This window comes from Sinocyclocheilus rhinocerous, unplaced genomic scaffold (assembly GCF_001515625.1).
Source record: "Sinocyclocheilus rhinocerous isolate Xijiao unplaced genomic scaffold, SAMN03320098_v1.1 scaffold400, whole genome shotgun sequence".
Lineage (NCBI taxonomy): Eukaryota > Metazoa > Chordata > Actinopteri > Cypriniformes > Cyprinidae > Sinocyclocheilus > Sinocyclocheilus rhinocerous.
The window spans coordinates 337,844-357,473 of NW_015666595.1; the positions used below are offsets into that span (position 1 = coordinate 337,844).

Here is a 19,630-nt window from a genome sequence, read left to right on the forward strand (position 1 = left end):
GTACCCTAATGCACAAATGTATTATTGTGTTTTGTACAGTTTTGAACGCATGCAGCACTTTGCGCCCAGCAGAGGTGTTTATTTATGAAATAACTGCAGTACTACGCACTGTTTACATGACATTTCAGTATAGCAGCAGTTAAAACCATCTATGCACTTCCACTCACAGACAACACGAAATGCTTCATCTAGCGCTGTTTTAAATGAGCTGGGTTCGTTTCCCGAGTGGCTCAGTTGCTTGGACAACATGGGAAGCCGTTATGTGTTTATGTTGGAGTAGCTCTGTTTCTACAACAGAGGGAATCACTGGAGACCAGCCTGAGCTTCACTTCTAATCACTTGAGAGCAGAGGAGCAAATGAGGACTCTTGTGCTGCACATGTAGTGATTAGCTGCTTTGTTCATGCTAACTAGGCTCTTACAAGTGATTTAAAACAGCCGGTCCTGATGAGATATGACTGCATCTCTTGACTTTGGTTGGCTGAAGTGGAGACATTTGTGTTGATTGAGGTCTTTGTCTTTTTTTTTTAGAGATCTTTTGAGGTTTTAGTGGTTTCTGGGGGAGGTATAAAATCCTTTGCTTTTGTTCCCTCGCGCTTTTTTTTCTGCTATGGACCAGATGAACCCTCCAGTGTTAGGGCAGTCATCTGCCCTGTTCCCAAACCTGGAGCCTGCAGGAGGCGGTGGGAAAGCCGCAGTCTTCCTGAGCGGCTCCACGGGACTCACCAGCTCCGATATGGAGCTCCAGAAAATGCTTATTGATGAGAGAATGCGCTGCGAGAACCACAAGACCAACTATCAGACCTTGAAAGTGGAGAACACCAGGTGAGGGACTGTGCTGTGAATGAATATTGCATATCTATATACTGTAAGATATCCTGTTTAACCTCAGTGTCTACTGTTTTGGGTTAAGCTGAGCAAATGTGTTTGTGTGTGTGAGCAGACTGCAGGATGAATACACCCGGGCGCAGAGTGAACTGAAACGCCTGCTCAGTGATCGCCAGGTTGCTCAGGAGAAACAGCAGCTGCTGCTGGCCGAGCTCAGAGGAGAACTGCTGGATAAAACACGTGAGCTGGAGGAGCTCAGACTGCAGGTACACATTACTGTACATTTTAGACGTTTTACATTTACAGGCAACACGTAGACTAAATTTCATTATATAATTTCATTATGACATTCAAAAGTAGTATATAAAACTGTAGTTTTACATACTAGTTGCTACAAATTAATAATACTTATACTAGTCGTTCATACAGTATATTCAGATATGAATATATATGACAATATTCAAAGTTCATGGGTTTAAGGTGCTGACCCCTCAGCGGCTGGAGCTCTTGAAAGCACAGGTGCAGCAGGAGTTGGAGGCTCCCATCAGAGAACGCTTCAACAAACTCCAGGAGGTAAAAGATGCCCCTCCACACCAGCTGACTCCCACTCCACAACTATTTACTCCTGTTCCCATGACAACCACCTAAGTACATGCTACAGCCAGAATCCTGTCCATTACAGATGATTGCTTTGTCTTTTCTACACGTTATAAAAAACACAGTATCTACAAAGGATCTACTAGATCTAGCCTTTTTTTAGTCTTGAAATGTCCTTCTATATTTCTCTCTGTGACAGGAAGCAGAGAATTACAGGTCTGAGTATAATAAACTTGATGATCCTGATGATGCATTTGTGCTTTTTGTACAAAAAAAACTTGATTAAGTTTATAAGTGAGTGCGGATTCTGCTTTTTTCATTTGAAGTAATTACATAATTTGAAGTAATTAAGTAATTTTTACTGATCTATGCACCCTAAGTATTGGTTATCACAGTGATTTCACATTTTTGGGAAATATTTAAAAAAATAAAATAGAATATATATAATAAATATGTATTAAGTATAACATAAATAATTTATAAACAGTGAAGTCCAAAGTTTGAGATCACATTAAAAAGTCTCTGATTCACGATTCACGTTTTAGGTGCAGCAGGAGTTGGAGGCTCCCATCAGAGAACGCTTCAACAAACTCCAGGAGGTAAAAGATGCCCCTCCACACCAGCTGACTCCCACTCCACAACTATTTACTCCTGTTCCCATGACAACCACCTAAGTACATGCTACAGCCAGAATCCTGTCCATTACAGATGATTGCTTTGTCTTTTCTACACGTTATAAAAAACACAGTATCTACAAAGGATCTACTAGATCTAGCCTTTTTTTAGTCTTGAAATGTCCTTCTATATTTCTCTCTGTGACAGGAAGCAGAGAATTACAGGTCTGAGTATAATAAACTCCGTTATGACCTCACTTTCCTCAAGTCAGAGTTTGATCACCAGAAAGAGGAGCACACCCGAGTCCTGGAGGAGAGGCGGATACGGCATGAAGCTGATGTATGTTTTTATCATTTTGAATTGAATTTTGACCCAGCAGTGTCTCTTTATGAAGGAGTGTTATGTATGTGATTGTGCAGGTGGCCAGACTAGAGCGTGATAAGGAGGATCTGGCTGCTCAGCTGGAGAGCGGAGACCCGGCACGGGACGGGAAACGGGTTGAAGCCCTGCTGAGGGAGAAAGCTCAACTCCACCAGCGGCTCAAAGGCCTGGAGGCAGAGGTCACTGAACTCAGAGCGGAGAGAAATAATTCCGGTGCTCAGGCCGAAAATGTGCAGCGGATCCAGATCCGACAGCTGGCTGAATCCCAGGCTGCAGTAAAAGCCCTGGAGGTGAGTGGATAAAAGTGAAGGGTTGTAGATTTTTGATGATACAAATAAGATTTGATAAGGAAAATGAGGCAAGTTAGTGAGGCAAGCTCAGTGTAAAAAGTAGGCAGAGAAGCAGTCTATTCATATGCAGTTGGACCGGACAGAAAGTGAACTCCGTCTATCTCAGGAACAAAACACACTCCTCACAGGCAAACTGCACAAAGCCGAAAGGGAGATCAACTCGTTCAACATTCAGGTGCATGAATACAGCCTGAGTGACTTGACCAGTCAGATTTTATCACCACATGTCCCCATGCTTCATATCTGTAGTGATATATCCCGTTAATTGTGTGTGCTTTCTTGGCCAGATTGAAGAGATGAAGCACACACATAAGCTGGAGTTGAGTAACTTAAAACTAGAGTGTGTCAGAGCCAAAGGAGAACTAGAAAGAGACCGAGATACACTGCAGTGCCAAGTAGAGGGTAAACAAACATCTTTCTTTTCTTTCATTTACTTTCTTGGAACCTATTTTACAATAATAAATGTCTCTCTCTCTCTTAGGTCTACAGTCAGATATTGAGGTCATGAAGTCAGCGTTTGAGAGAAATAAAGAGTTGATATCTGAAAAAGAGCATGAGATGGTGCGCAGGGTACAGGCAGCGAGAGAGGAGGAGATACACAAGATGGCCACCCTTCAGGAAGAAAAGTAAGCACTATTATTAATATCAGACGAGGAACTGATTCAAAGCTTCATGGGATTTTACATTCAAATGAATTTATTTAATTGTCATCAGGCTGGAGCTGGAGAATCGTTTATCTGAGCTTGAACAGCAGAGAGCTCTTCAGGAGGCAGCAGGGAGCTCTCAGAAAGAGGAGTGGGAAGAGCATCTCCGTGCTGCACAATTGGGGGAAGAGTCTGTTCGTAAGGAACTGCTAAATCTGAGGCAAGCTTCTTCAGGGTCATTTGATTCAGTTTAACCTCCACATAAAATCAAAACGGACCCTTTATCGTTAAAGTCGTAGCAACAAATATTTTCCTCCATATTATGACATATATCCGAGTGTAATAGATTATCGGAAAAAGAAAAATGTAGGTCAGGGGCTTGGTTCTATGTATCAGTTTTTGATACAGATTGAGATCAGATTGAAGATCCAGTTATGACATTGTGATTAAAAAATTAAACATACATGGATGAATCGTTCACATTAATATTTATTTCATGTTGACTTCAACTGAGTGAGAAGAAATTGCTAAATGCTCAGTAGCTGTATACAGTAAGATAATATGATCTTCAATCCCGGTTTGATTTCCTGTCTGAATGCTTGTGATACAGAGTCAAAGTTCAGCAGCAGGGCCAACAGCTGGAAGAGCTAGAAAGCTTAAGAGCAGAAAACGCGGACCTGAGACGAGTAAGCACTGGAAAATAAGTGAAATTACTGTGAATATAGAGATGGAAGTCATGACGATCATATAACTCAAATCATCTGTTTTGTAAATTGTGTTTATCAGCAAACCGCTGAGCTGAATCTACAGATAGGAACCCTGTCTCACTCGGAGAATGATCTGCTGGACACCAATAGCAGACTGAGAGAAAGTCTGGAGCGAGTGAGAGAGGAACTACGGAGCACTCGCACACAATTAGAACGGACCCAACAGGAAGCCGAGAGGTACGCCTTATTGTAACCTGGATACCAGTGTCACTGTCAAATGAGAACCAAAAATATTTCAGAGAATGCTGACAGCTTGCTGAGCGAGCATCAAAACGTGCCATTTAGCATTTCTTCAGTTTAGAGGCTTGAGGTAGAGTTGATTGGTAAGATGAAATGTTGGTTTCAAAGCAAGATTCAACTTCTATAAAAGGGCTTGATAGACATGTTTCCCTGCTATTACAAATATGGGTGATTTGTTGATAATGGTACATTAGATCTCTTTTTTTGTCCTGACAGCTATATTAAATCATCTTGAAAAAAATAAAGAAACCATATTATCATATGTGAATATATCAGAGCCATGGCCTAATATTTAGCAAATATTACTCATGTTAACTCTTGGTGCTTATGAGTGATGTGACTCATCCAGCTAGTGATATTTTCTGATTCCACTTCTCCCTTACTCCCATCATTTCCTGTTCACTTTCAACTTCTTGAATGTTACTAAACACTATATAGATTTTTTTCTTTCTGTATGCAAATTATCCTGTTTGTATATCCCTATCCTCTTTGTTACAATTATTATTAATTGTTCTATTTTTTTTTTTATTATTATTAATAGTTAATGTGATTTTACTCTGTTCTTTCCATGAAAATAGCCTAAAAATTGTAACAATGTAGTGAACAGTGAATTGTTAAATTAAGTTAATTAAGTGAAATGTCGATGTTTTATTGTCACAGGTTGGTGGAGGAAAGGCAGGTGGAATGGTTGGAGGAGAAACACAAACTGCAGGAAAGAGAAGCAGAACTACGAGAGAAATACAGCCAGGCCAAAGAGCGCCTGCAGAGGGCAGCATTTGCTCAGAAAAAGGTAGTGTCTAAATTCTACAGTCTTCTTTTTGGAACATGAACGGTTGACACCTTGCTGATACGTTGACTATCTTTAAGTTTTTGTTTGGTACTTTTATATTTATTGTACTTATTGTCACAACTATTGTTATTATAAAGGTGCATTATTGGTCTGTTTTCTTATCCAGAGAAAAACCATGACAGAACTGAAAGAAAACAAACTTCAAGACAAGATTCAGCTCCTGGAAGCCAAGATAGAAGAACTTGAAATTGAAGCAAGCACAGCTAGAAAGTACTTCCGTCTTCAGTTTATAACACCATCAGGGGCCTTTTTCCATAGAGAATAATGTATGTTTATTATTATATTATATTTTTTCTATTTATGTGTGTGTGCGCTCAGGAAATACTCATACTCTGAAGAACATGCTCAACTCAGCAAGCGTCTGAAGGAGCTGCAGAGGAGACACAATGAGTTTCATCGTCTGTTGCTGGGCAACCAGATGACCTCCTCCACCCCTCTGGCCCAATCCCTCCTCATCCCAGCAGAATCCATCTTCTTGAATATACAGGTGTCTGCAAACATCCCATCCACAATGTAGAATATTCTCTTGTCGGCCATAACAAAACCCAGGATATAAATCTGCTGCTTTCCCATCCTCCCCTCTCTCTTTTCCCCCTCTTTATCCCACTCATCTGTTTCTGCATTTTCTCTCTCAGGAGGATCAGCACCAGAGGGAGTTGTCTGTGCTGCGGAGACGCTTGGAAGAGTTGGAAAACAGTCAGCAACAGCAGCTGGAAGAGCTGGCTGCTCCTCTGGACAGAGACAGAGAGAGACTCTCAAGCCCACGGGATGTGCTTCCAGACCTTTCTTAACCACTACCTGTGTGATTACATTCACCATGTGCCAAAAACTGAACATACTGTGACATTTGTGAGCTGTTTTATTTTAAACGACTCACAGTGCTTTTTTAAACTGGGGGGAGGGGCTTCTAAAGCTTGCATAAATTGTTGGTTTGTGTTGTAGGGTTTTTGTTGTACATATTGAAAATGATCTGTAACATGTTTCAAACTTGAGAAGCCATGTTTTATATGAGTCCCAGTGTGCATCTATAATGAGAGACATCACCTTTTCATCTTTTGGAAAGAAAAAAAAAAGAGAATAAAACAAAACAAATTAAACTGTTTGTAATTTGTGATCTTGAGATTCATTTATCACAATAACTTTCAGTAGGGCTGACATAGTGTATGTGTAGCGAGTATTATGATAAAAAATAATGATAAAATACTGATGAACGTGTCAGATGAGCACTCACCCTAACGTGTTATTATTATTTTATTATTGTTTTTATTGTTTTATTATACTCTCGTTTTATTATTGTTTACTTGTGACCGAATTAAATTAAGAACGTAACAACTCAACGAACTGTCTGCCAAAAAAAAAAAAAAATTGTAAAAAAGAGTCAATTGAAGCGGTAGGCAACAATACAAAGATAAATTTATTTATAAAGTTAAAATTTGCTTTTAGTCAAGTCTATGGCTGTGTCACAAAACCTACTGAGCGTCCTACCGAGACAGCATAGGGTCAAAAAGCGCTGCGCGCACAACCTGATCGAATAAGAAAACGTAACTTGTACAAAAGGCTTGGCTGTCTCTAAGTCACGGATTATTCTGACCAATCAGAATGTTCATTGCGGCTGCAATGTCACCACGGGAGGTGGAGCTGAATCACAGGCTAGAGAGAGACGCAGCGAATGTGAGAAGATGGAGAGTTTGGCAGCTGTATTCTAGTTCATTCAGAGTTACTTTAAAGACATTGACTTCGAGTTTATACTGGGTTACAGTGTGCGTACATGTGAAAACCACATCCATGTATACCCACAACGTTTTCAGTAAATCAGACATCAACCAACTCTATTGAGTGCTTCTCTTCAATTAAGAAACCATCTCACTCAGTCCTGACAGACTGCCTACTGTGTTTCACACCCCCATAATACAACCAACGAAACTTCATTTCATAACTATTTTACGTTTTGGAGGATTCATACGATTTGACTCGTATAAAAACTTATTTTAGGATATTTTAAGTACGCATGAGGTCCTAAACATAACAGTAAACCTAAGTCGAAATAATTCATAAGAATGTGCCAAAACGTAAAATAGTTACGAATTGCTATAAGAGTGTGTTGGCATGTACAGTGAAAGCCATAAGCGCTGCACGTGCCTAAATGTATACTAATCTTAATTATAATTTGCGCACACTATTCAAATGCTGCCGCGTTGATGCTCAAAATCCTGCACCTGATGCCCAAAAGCCCTGTACACGTCTATAATGTCCCAAAATGTTGCTTTGTTTGGCATTATAGGCTTGTGCAGCATATTTAGCCATCATTCTGACTCGGAATTATATGCTGCTGTTGAGTTAGGCAGCTCACATCGCTTTGACCCACTTGGCTTGAGTCTGCGGTGAGTCGGAGTCCGGACAGTGGCGCTCACTCCTCCTCCCGCGCGCATCTTCCGAGGCATTAGGAAACTTACTTCTTTCTATCTGTCATACAGTCATGAACTGGACATTGGTCGTATTGGGTAGTGTGTGCTTACTGGTCCTCGGTCAGGACGCGTTCGTTCACGGGAAGCGCAACGCGAGGACGGTGACTTTCTCTCGGACTGCACGCGGTCACTCGAGACAGACGGGACACCTGGACTGGACAAGCGCGTTTCACAGCATGCAAGTCTCCAATGTCACCCAAAGACCAAGCGCTTCTGCTCAGCCACACGCACGAGGTGAGAACGAGATACTGAAGTTCACTCAATCCGAATAAAGATTTTTTTTTTGTTGGCATTTTGCTTTTGACATTGAGATGAATGTCAAAAGGTGACCCAATTTACCTGAATTTACCCTACTCCTACAGTTATGGTGACAAAGGTTATAGTTGTGCTAACAATATTTCTGTATTTACTAAAAGTTAGATATTGGAGATTTTAACTGATAGTTGGCAATAATTAAAAGTCTGTCATTTTATTTATTTATTTTACTATTTATTTGTCCAGTGTTGTTTTGGACACTGAAACAGAAAACTGAAACAATTCTCATATATCTATTATATAATATTAATAAAAAATAATAAAGTCCTATAGGTTTGGAACAACACTAGGAAGAGTAAAATATTTACATTTTTGTGTGAACCATCCCTTTAAATGACAGACAGAACAGGAATGTCCACTTCCATCAGTATATGTGCAACTCTGTCCTCTGGTCTTTTTCCAGACCGGGTTTCATGGTGATGATGGATCAAGTTTTACCCTCACATGGGTTGGAGATGGAACTGGGGTTAGTCAGTCTTGCCAAATCATCTAAAGATTACCGGTAACTAATCATTATCTCTAAGTTCTCTGTTTTTAGGTTATTGTCTTCATAATTTGGATGAACATTGTAGTTTTTCATTCATAATCATTCAGTTTTGATGTAAAGTGTAAACCTCTGTTCATCAATTTGCACTGGCTACCAGTAGCTGCTCACATTAAATTCAAGGCATTAATGTTTGCCTACAAAACCACCACTGGCTCTGCACCCATTTACCTAAATTCATTACTTCAGAGTTATGTGCCCTCTAGAAGCTTGGGTTTTATATATGTGACCCTGGACCACAAAACCAGTCTTGTGTCAATTTTTCAAAATTGAGATTTATACATTATCTGAAAGCATGAGTTTATTAAGAATTAATAAATAAGCTTTCCATTGATGTATGGTTTGTTAGGATAGGACAATATTTGGCTGAGATACAACTATTTGAAAATCTGGAATCTGAGGGTGCAAAAAAAATCAAAATACTGAGAAAATCGCCTTTAAAGTTATCCAAATGAAGTTCTTAGCAATGCATATTACTAATCAAAAATTAAGTTTTGATATATTTACGGCAGGAAATTTACAAAATATCTTCATGGAACATGATCTTTACTTAATATCCTAATGATTTTTGGCATAAAAGAAAAATCTATAATTTTGACCCATACAATGTATTTTTGGCTATTGCTACAAATATACCCCAGTGACTTAAGACTGGTTTTGTGGTCCAGGGTCACATATATTATTTTATTTTAAGACATTATGCAGGGGTAGTCTGAACACTTTTTCTGTCCATCGCAGGTAATCCTGGTCCTTTCCACACTCAGCGCTTCCTCAGACTCATTTTATGAAGGCGGTTCATCACGTCTTTATAGGAGGTCAGTGGTGCAATTTTTACCTGAATACCATGTAGACCAGAGCTGCCCAATCCTGTTCCTGGAGATCTATCTACCTGCAGACTTCAGCTCTGCAATCTGTAATTGTCAGGTGCTCCTGAAGATCTTAACTGGCTGGTTCCGGTGTGTTTGATCAGGGTTGGACAGTAGTTCTCCAGGAACAGGACCGGGCACCCCAGATGTAGACTAATGTGGCCTATTCAGGCTTTTACTGGTGCTTCTTTTAATTAGCTAAGCGGCCACAGATGCTGATCTCAAACCAGCCAAAAATCGCCCTGTTTATTGGCCTAGCCAGCTGCTTCTTAAAAGATGAAACCAATTTGGACTTATTTACTAATAAGCTGAATCTTTTTATAGTGAAGACTATGGAAAGTCTTTTCATGATGTCTCCCATGCCATTAACAACACATTTATAAAGAAGGACTTTGGGATAAGTGCTGGACCTGGGAACCCTCAACAGGTAAACAGATGTGCTAACATCAAGTCTGAAGCCATGGCTTTATCTCTCGCGAGTCAAACTTGTCTTAGCTAATGCTGATAACTAATAATAATATTAGATGTAGTATGACCTTTTTTCCAGTACTTTGTCATTGTACGTAGTTGTCAGTATGTGAGAAATATTTTTTTTCAGTCCAAACAGAAAAGGCCATGACATTTACAATTGTCTCATGACAGCTCATGGTTTTAACAGACATTGCTATTGACAGCAGCCACTTTGTGTTAAAACCAATCACTAACATGAAACCACACTCTTTTTATAACTTCCTCTGAAGTGGGGCTGGTGTGAAGCTAATATCCTGCTGTGTGTTAGTTCTTCAAAACTAACTTTTGTCATCATCTCAAAAAAAAAAAACTACACTGTAATTTCTCCTCTTCATGATTTCTGTCCTTTATTGTTTTATAAGTAAATTGTATGTAACGTTTTTGTCACCATTATAGGTTATTCTAACAGCCAACCTGCCTTTCACCGAGACCCCAGGAGGAGTTATTTTTACGTCAATGGATGCTGGTGTGACGTTCAGATCAGTGCAGCTTCCATTCCATCCAGCACAGGCCATTCAGTTCCACTACCAGGACCCAAAATACCTTGTGGTCATAAGCATTGACGTGAGTAAGGTTTTACCTCCTACTCTTTCAAGCCCCCTTAACAGTTTGTGAGGTGATTCAGGTTTCTGACACCCCCGATTGTATTTTTAATTAGTTGACACTTAAGACACTTAAAGGGATACTCCACCCCAAAATGCAAATTTTGTCATTAATCACTTACCCCACATGTCGTTCCAAACCCGTAAAAGCTTTGTTCGTCTTCGGAACACAATTTAAGATATTTTGGATGAAAACCGGGAGGCTTGTGACTGTCCCATTGACTGCCAAGTAAATTACACTGTCAAGATCCAGAAAAGTATTGAAAGACATCGTCAGAATAGTCCATCTGCCATCAGTGGTTCAATCGTAACGTTATAAAGTGACGAGAATACTTTTTGTAAGCGAAGAAAACAAAAATAACGACTTTATTCAACAATTCGTCTCCTCTGTGTCTCTCCGCATCACTGTAGAGCCATTTTGGAGAATATCAAGGATACGTTTTCTACGTGTATTTACGCATTGATTTGAACGAAAACAGCGCATCCGTGCAGCGCGGCTGACACAGAATAGCGTACGCTGCTTGCGTTCAGTGGTTATTCTCCAAAATGGCGCTATGGTGATGCAGAGAGACACAGAGGAGACGAATTGTTGAATTAAGTCGTTATTTTTGTAAGTGATTAATGACAAAATTTTCATTTTGGGGTGGAGTATCCCTTTAAGATGTCATATGTGACAGTTTGTTGACATGCTCTCTCTCTTTAGGATGGGCTATGGCTCTCACAAGACTTTGGGAACAGTTGGTCTGAAGTTCACAAAGGAGTTCACACGTTCACATGGTCATCATCTATTTTTTTTTTTTTTTTCAAAATATTTTCTATAACTTTTTTCAATCAGACGGTTAAGAAACATATTCTTATTGGAAAAAAACGATAACTTTCTGTAACTAAAATATAGTTTCCCTTTTTTATTTCTTTCAAAGGGGATCTGGAATCACTCTTTTCTTCAGTTCCAGCCCAAAAGGAACTGGTGTGTGATTTCATCTAGGTTTTTTCATTAAATAACATTAAAGGAATCATTAGACAAAAATAACTGATGTTCTTTGAGATACATTTTATGTACAACACAGAAAATTGGCCATGCTTATAAATTGAATGATAAATTAATGAACTCTATTAATTGGGTTTGAACCAGTGGAGGCAGCAAGACGAGGCGAGCTTATTCTAAGAAGGATGCAGGATTGCGGCAAAAATTTCACCACCATCGCCAAGAACATCTTCTCCTTCGGATATATCGGTGGCTTCCTGTTTACCTCTGTCATGGAAAAACTGGTGTGGAATTCAGACAACATGTACACTCAAGCATGTGTTCACCCACATGAACACACACCATGTTGCCCACCCTTTTTCATTTTCCCTTCTGTAAGAATCATCAAAGCATGCTTGATTTATGAGATGTTGTGTTTACAGGCCTCTCCCCGTGTCATCTATGTGTCCTCAGACCAGGGTGACCATTTCAAAAAAGCTCAGCTACCATCAGCAACCACAGAGCAGGTGTGAAAAACACACAAAGTTTGAACACACTATATATATGTATGTATGTATATATATATATATATATATACATATTCTTGTATTATAATAATAATAATGTATTATATAATAAACATTATAACATTAGAATACCATATTTTTTACTTTTCTTATTTAAAGAAGAAACCAATCCGATGTATAGTTGACATTTGAGGCTTAATACTATAGAAAAGCACTAAAAGTTTTTCAGTTAGTGTTTTCAGCTTGTTTATTTTCATCTAAAAATATGGCATGCTGTTGCTTCAAACAATGGTATAAACATCATTCAGTATAAATTGTGATCATCGTAATTAATAATCGCAATTACAATTTCAAGGGAATAATTGACAATTATGATTTTTGCCACAACCGTGCAGCCCTAATTGATATAATGTTATCATGTATATATTCTTTATTTAGTTATAACACAAGTTTGAACACACTTCTAATAAAAGAATAAAACTGATAAATTAATATATTTATAATTTTTGAATTTATAATGTATTATAATATCATTTAAAATATAATATAATAATAATTGAATTGTATTAATAATGTGTTACTTAATTATTAATTTATATAATTAAATGTATTTTAATTGATTAATTATTCATTTAATTAAATATAAATACATATAATAATTAATTAATTAATAATATAATTATAATAGTTGGATTATATTAATAATTTATTAGTTTATCATTCATTCATATAATACATTTTTTTATTGTTTTATTTTCATAAATATGTTTGGGGAAATGTATGAGAGTTGTGCTGCTACTCCCCCTTTCAAGTTGGCCCTGCTGATTTGGCAGAAAAAAAAACCTGTCACAACCGCTTGCAAACATGACTGGAGAGCTGTGTGCAACTGTTTGACTCACTTTTGATGTCTGTTTGCAGTTCTACTCCGTTTTGGACGGCGACGAGGACATGATCTTCATGCATGTGGACAATCCTGGAGGTGCCGTTTCACGCTTTTTAACTTCCTCTTTCTTTCTCCATCCTGTAAGAGGTGTAAAAGAAAAGCATCAGTATTATTTAACAACTCAACCACTGTTGCTGTCAGTTTAACAGTGTGTAGGCTGGACTTGTCAAGCGAGTTCCACTTTGTTTTGACATATCATAGAATGTCTCTGCACAAAATGCTAGAATCTTTTGGGTCAGTGTGTACGCTATTCATCTTTGAGTCTGGAGGTCTTTGTGCTGCGATGATCACTGGAAACAGATAAGAGTGAGGATGGTGTAGTCTTTCAGTCAGGCCTCCGCTGTCACACTAGCGGAAAGTTACACACAAATACACCCCTCATTGTATTTACATGTATGTATGATATACAGTCCATGGCTCATGTGAAGAGTTATCTTAATTCCCATAATGCTTTTTACATGTCGATCTGTTTCTCACTGGATGTTCGATTCACATTTTGTCACATGAAGCCGGTTAGATGGGTTTGCTGTGTATGCGTGTGAATAATGATGGCTTATGGCTGATCTCTTATCTCGTCTGAGAGAAAGCTGTGTCAGCGGAGTGTTTGTATGTGATGTGATCTCACATGCTTACAGAAGACACCTATTTTGGGACAATCTACACCTCTGATGACCGTGGAATCCTGTATTCGAAGTCTCTAGAGCGCCACCTGTTTGGCGGGGAGGGGAAGAGCGATTTCACTAACGTTACATCTTTGAGAGGGGTCTGTCTCACCAACATACTGGAGGAGGGTATGAACGTTTGTTTCATGTTGTTTATTTGTCTTAAAGGGTGCCCAAAGGGTTAGTTCACCCAGAATTGAAAATTCTGCGTCAAGGAAGTACGTTTGAGCTTCCGTTTACCATATTTGATGTGCTTTATGCATGTGTGTGAAAACAGCCTAAATTAAATCCGTTATCATATAAAGCGATTGTGTCTCTTTGGGAGATTTGGATTAAACCAATGTATTCATATGAATTTCTTTTACGAATATTTTGAAGCATCAACGTTTAAGTGGAGTGGAGAGGGACAAACCTCTCAGGTTTCATTAAAAATTACATTTGTTTTTTTCAAAGATGAATGAAAGTCTTATGGGGTTGAGTAACTGATGACAGAATTTTCTTTTTCGGCGGGTGAACTATTCCTTTAAGTGGCAAATTTCCAATCACACTTGTATTGGTGATGCTTTTATGTCATTACTAAAAGATGTCAAACTCATTTTGGACCGCAGATGGACGCATTCGTTCAGTCATTTCGTTCGACAGAGGTAGGCGATGGAGATTTCTGAAGAAGCCAGAGAATGTGAATTGTCCAGATAGCTCAAAAAAGGTAACGGTTGAGGACTGAATTATGATAAATTAAATTTCATTTGTTAAAGGGATAGTTCACCCAAAAATAACGATTCAACAATTCGTCTCCTCCGCGTATGCTGTTCTGTGTCAGCTGCGTCACGCGGATACGTTGTTTTCGTTCAAATCAAAGCATAAACAACATAGAAAACGTATTTGCGTGACGCAGATGACACAGAACAGCATACGCTGTTTGCGTTCAGTGGATACTCTCCAAGATGGCGCTACGGTGACACGGAGGAGACGAGTTGTTGAATAAAGTCATTTTTTTTGTTTGTTTTTTTGCGTACAAAAAGTATTCTCGTAGCTTCGTAAAATTATGGTTGAACCCCTGATGTCACATGGATTATTTTACCAATCTCTTTGCTACATTTCTGGACCTTGATCGTGGTAATTACATTGCTGTCTATGGGAGGGTCAGAGAGCTCTCAGAATTCATCAAAAATATCTTCTTTTTTTTTCATCTGTTCCGAAGATGAACAGGGGTCTTACGGGTTTAGAACGACATGAGGGTGAGTAATTAATGACAGAATTTTAATTTTTGGGTGAACTAACCCTTTAAAGTTTCGTTAAGCACTATTTTTTCCCGCTCTGTTGATGTATTTCCTGTTCAATCAAGGCAGTGACCTGGTTCTATACATCGGTTTTTGATTGGATTATGAGATGTGAGGTTTAATTTTTTCATGTCATGCGACTTTAAAGGTTACTTTAAATGCGTGCGTGTGGTTGTTTCCGTTTTCTGTTCCAGTGCAACCTGCATATCCACGGAGAGCACAGTCACTTCAGTGGAATCACTCCCATGCTGCCTCTCTCTGAACCTACCGCCATTGGTCTGGTCATTGCTCATGGTACTAGTCCCTACCACCTATCTCCACAACTTTCACAACTTAACATTCAAACTTGTCTGAATGTTCAAGCTCAAGTTCAAGTTCAGTTTTATTTCTAGAGCACATTTAAGCACGAAACAAGGCCGACCAAAGTGCTGCACAACATACAATAATATATAACAAGGAGAAAATCAGAAAACAAATAAAAACAATTCAAAATCCATACAACAGCAAAAGCAGATTAAAACAATTCAAAGGCGCAGATTACTACATGTTAAAAGCCAGAGAGAAAAGATGTGTTTTAAGATATGACTTGAACTCAGATAAAGTAGAAGCCATTCTGATGTGAATTGGTAAGTTGTTCCAAAGGGTGGGGCCAGCCACTTCAAAGGCTCTAGATCCTCTGGTTTTTAAGCGTGTTCTAGGGGTCTGAAGGAGAAATTTGCCCTCTGATCTTAGTCCCCTCTTCGAGGAGTAGGGGTGGAGTAAATCAGACAAATAAGACGGAGCATTACTTTTGAGATAAATGGTAAGGTGGAAATTGGTCGATAATTTTCTAAAACAGAGGCGTCAAGAGAGGGCTTCTTGAGAACCGGGGTAACCATGGCCATTTTCAGGTCGTCCGGAATGGACCCGGATTTCAAGCAGTTATTCAACAGTGATACCAGCCCTGGGACCACAGTATCAATAATTTGCCTCAAAAAGCGGAGGTGAATTACATCAAGGGGACAGAAAGAGGGTTTTAATTTTGTGATCACCTCCTTGACTGTTTGTAAAGATACATCGTTAAATGTTGTCCAAGGTGTTGGATTTGTAGGTGGCAACTCAACGTAATCTGTTACCTGTATCTGGGCCCTCAAATTTGTAACTTTGTCACAGAAGTATCTCAGGAAGTCCTCAGAAAGCGCAAAGGAAGGATTTTGAAAATAATTAGTAGGAGAATTTAGAGCAGAGTTAATAACAGAGAAAAGTATTTTAGGAGTACAGTGATGCTTTTCAATAAGATTTGAAAAATAGAAGGCCTTGGCTTTCTTAACAGCTCTTAGGACAAACACATTTTTTATAAGGACAAACACATTTTTTAGAATATCAAAAGAGATTTGCAGTTTGTCTTTTTTCCATTTTCTTTCCGCTTTTCTGCAGGATTGTCTGAGGGAGCGAATGTTATTATCAATCCAGGGTTCTAATTTGGGTTTTAGTTTAAAATGCTTAAAAGGTGCAATGGAGTTTAATACATCCGTCCAGACTGTATTTAAAGAATTGAAATGGTATTCAGCATCAAGACCAGAGAGTGATGACTCAACCGACAGGGAAGAGTTAACTTTATTGTAAAGCGCAGTAAAATCCTCGCAAAAATGTGACGAGTATACGCGAGTTTGTCTTATATCAGAGACTGTTATCTGGGGAATCTCAGGAAGACACATCATAAATACAATGGGAAAGTGGTCAGATATGGGGGATTCAATCACTTCAACGTCCGTTATAGTCAGCCCAAAAGTCAATATTAAGTCCAAAGTGTGCCCTTGTAGATGTGTAGGATGGCTAACCCATTGCAGTAAATTAAAAGAGTCAATGGTGTTCAGGAATTCAGTGGATAACTGTTTAGAGGGGCAACACACATGGACATTGAAGTCACCAACTAAAAGAAATCGGTCATGTTTAGTAACCAGGTCCCCTATGAATTCAGAAAATTCCGCTATAAAACCATTTACTAAGTGAGGTGGCCGATATACCAAAACTAGGACTATTGGTTCAGACCAGTCAAGCAATAATATCTGAGATTCAAAGCTTGTATATGTGGCAGAGGATAATAGACGACAACGTGATTTAAAAGTTTTCCTTGTGATAATAGCCAATCCTCCTCCCCTACCAGTAGGTCGGGGAGCATCGTAAAAACCGCAATCTGCTGAAACAAGTTCAGAATAGGGGCTTAAGTCTCCTTTCTTCACCCAAGTTTCAGTAATAAGCAAGAAGTCCAGATTTTGAGAGGACATAAAATCATTAAGAATGTAGGTCTTGTTAACCAGAGAATGAGCGTTGATCAGCGCCATTTTTGGAGAATGCAGAATGTTAAATGTTACTGCAGGTAGTGTCGGTGACTCCATTTCAGCCGTCCGGCCGTGTACGTGTCTAGGGACGGAGGTTACACCTGGTGGGGGACTCTGAGAGGACCTCACCACTACACCATCCTGGACTCTGGAGGCCTGATAGTGGCTGTGGAGGCGCATAGAGACAGACAGATCAGCTCAATAAAGTAACACACTATCACTTGCCCTGCAGTTGTATTACACGTTGTTCTTGTTCTGAAAGAAAAAATGTGTAATATGTAGTCACTGTCATATATGACTGTGTGTCTGAATGTTTTCAGGCTTTCCACAGATGAAGGACAGTGCTGGAAAATATTTAATTTCACCGACCACCCCATCTTCTTGGCCGGACTGGCATCCGAGCCGGGCACTAAGACAATGAATATCAGCATTTTCGGCTTCCGCCCAGATGATGATGATTAGCCCATGTGGGTGGCTGTCACCATAGACTTTGAGCACCTGCTCACCAGAGAATGTAAGAAACATTTCAAGAATTATGGGCAGATTTTAAATACTGTAATAAGTATTATACTACATCATCAAATCATAGTGGCGACGAAAGCCGACTGTGGTGTTGCCTCATGACGCCTGCGTCTGAACCAAAAATTAGCACTTTAACACACCGCAAAGACTACAGCCAATGGGCAACTAGCACATACATTCTGAACTTGCGTGAGAGGAAATAACTCTCCATACCAGCTTTCGTCAATTCCATTTTACTTGCTTGCACTAGTTCACTAAGCTGAATAGCTAATCGGAGTGATCTCTCTTACCAACCAGCCCATCAGCTTCATGTCACTGCCTTAAGAATGAAAAAGTTCCTTTGTAAAAACTACAGTTTTACAATCTCTCGGTGTTCCTAGGTGATGAACAGGACTATGTGCAGTGGTTGGCGCTCTCTGACTATGACTCTGACTCTGACCCAGAAACAGATGGATGCCTCTTGGGCTACAAAGAAACATTTAGAAGACTGAAGAAACTGTCAGCATGTAGAAATGGGAGAGGATATGTGGTCAGCAGGCAGCAGCACTCATGTCCTTGCACTAGAGATGACTACATGTGGTAGGAAAAATTGCACCACACTGAGGTTTGGACTTCTGCTTGCGGCCAAACGAAAGTGTTTTCTGAACATCTCTCCTGTCAACAGTGAGTACGGTTTCTATCTGCATGAAAACACCTCGGAGTGTCTCCTACAAGCCGACTTCTTGAATCAAACCCAGGATATTTGCTTAAATGGGGAGCTAGATGACCTTCAGCATACAGGGTGATGGTGAAATATATCTTTATTTTCCATATAAAAAAATTTAAAACACACACACATACACTTAATTGCTATAATTATAACACTGTATTAAACAGGTATCGTAAGATTCCTGGTGATAAATGTGAGGGGGGTTTCAGCCCTCCGAGAAGAGAAGACTCTTTCAAAAATCTTTGTGGGAAGGACATTTCACCAGCCTCCTCAAATTCGCATACTGTGAGTGAGTCAGTGAGTGGCCCATTTGTCATGACAATAATTATTCACTATACAGTGGCCAAAAACATGAAGTAAAATCACTTATCATGTATGATACAATATAAAGACCATAAATACTTTTTTAAAAGAGCTTTAAAAGAATACATATAGAAAAACATAGTTGATGAACTGAATAAATACATTTATTGTCTTTCTATTGCAGCTGGGCATGCTGGTTCTTATTGTGGTGTGTACTTGTGTGGGGGTCATTGGTTTGGGTATTACTGCAGCTTTAATAATCACCTCAAGGAGAATAAACTGTAGGCATAGGTAAGGTCACATGATAAAACCTGATTGGCCTCCGTTGGATATTATATCCATTTGAAGCCACATTCAGTATCTCTCACACAAGATATTCAGTACATTGCAGAAGTCAGATTCTCTATTGGTCAAATTCTGCCCCCTGCAGGTCACATGCTTATCGCTTTTCTGCTCTGCAACTCCAAGATGATGATGATCTGTGTGTTAGCAAAGACAGCAGCCCCAATGGCAAACTAAATGGTTTCCAAGTCCAGGAGGATTCCGATGAAATGAGCTTGATGAATCAATCAATATTATCCTCGCCTGTATCGACTGAATTTGGCTGTATTTATTTATTTATAGTTGATTATGTATTTTAGCATTCGCTTGCCTTGCTGATTTTTTTTATTTCTTCTTTAGGATCTCATTGAGTGAACAACATTTAAACTCTTGGAACTACTCGGGCTTTGCAGACAAGTTTTTCAAATGAATCTCACACCCAGGCACTGTAACTGGATAATAAACGCTTGGAAATAATGGTGAACTACATTTTTCAAACCGAGGC

General features: G+C 39.2%; 1 protein-coding gene and 1 pseudogene across 2 annotated transcripts; both read left to right on the forward strand.

The window, feature by feature from the left end:
• Window positions 1–349: 349 nt before the first annotated feature.
• Window positions 350–6,333, forward strand: LOC107733014 (centrosomal protein of 83 kDa-like). 2 transcript variants are annotated; one of them, XM_016544522.1, is made up of 16 exons: window positions 350–509; window positions 619–824; window positions 943–1,093; window positions 1,308–1,400; window positions 2,247–2,378; window positions 2,459–2,710; window positions 2,814–2,945; window positions 3,058–3,172; window positions 3,252–3,396; window positions 3,485–3,634; window positions 4,025–4,100; window positions 4,201–4,358; window positions 5,082–5,211; window positions 5,378–5,481; window positions 5,590–5,758; window positions 5,907–6,333. In XM_016544522.1, exons 2-16 carry the CDS (start codon window positions 619–621, stop codon window positions 6,060–6,062), a joined length of 2,169 nt encoding a protein of 722 aa, XP_016400008.1. In that variant the 5' UTR covers window positions 350–509; the 3' UTR covers window positions 6,063–6,333. The 2 variants fall into 2 exon arrangements, with proteins under 2 accessions (XP_016400008.1, XP_016400007.1); XM_016544521.1 differs by lacking the exon at window positions 350–509 and having other exon boundaries at window positions 610–824.
• Window positions 6,334–10,427: 4,094 nt separating this feature from the next.
• Window positions 10,428–19,535, forward strand: LOC107733008 (sortilin-like; annotated as a pseudogene).
• Window positions 19,536–19,630: the final 95 nt, after the last annotated feature.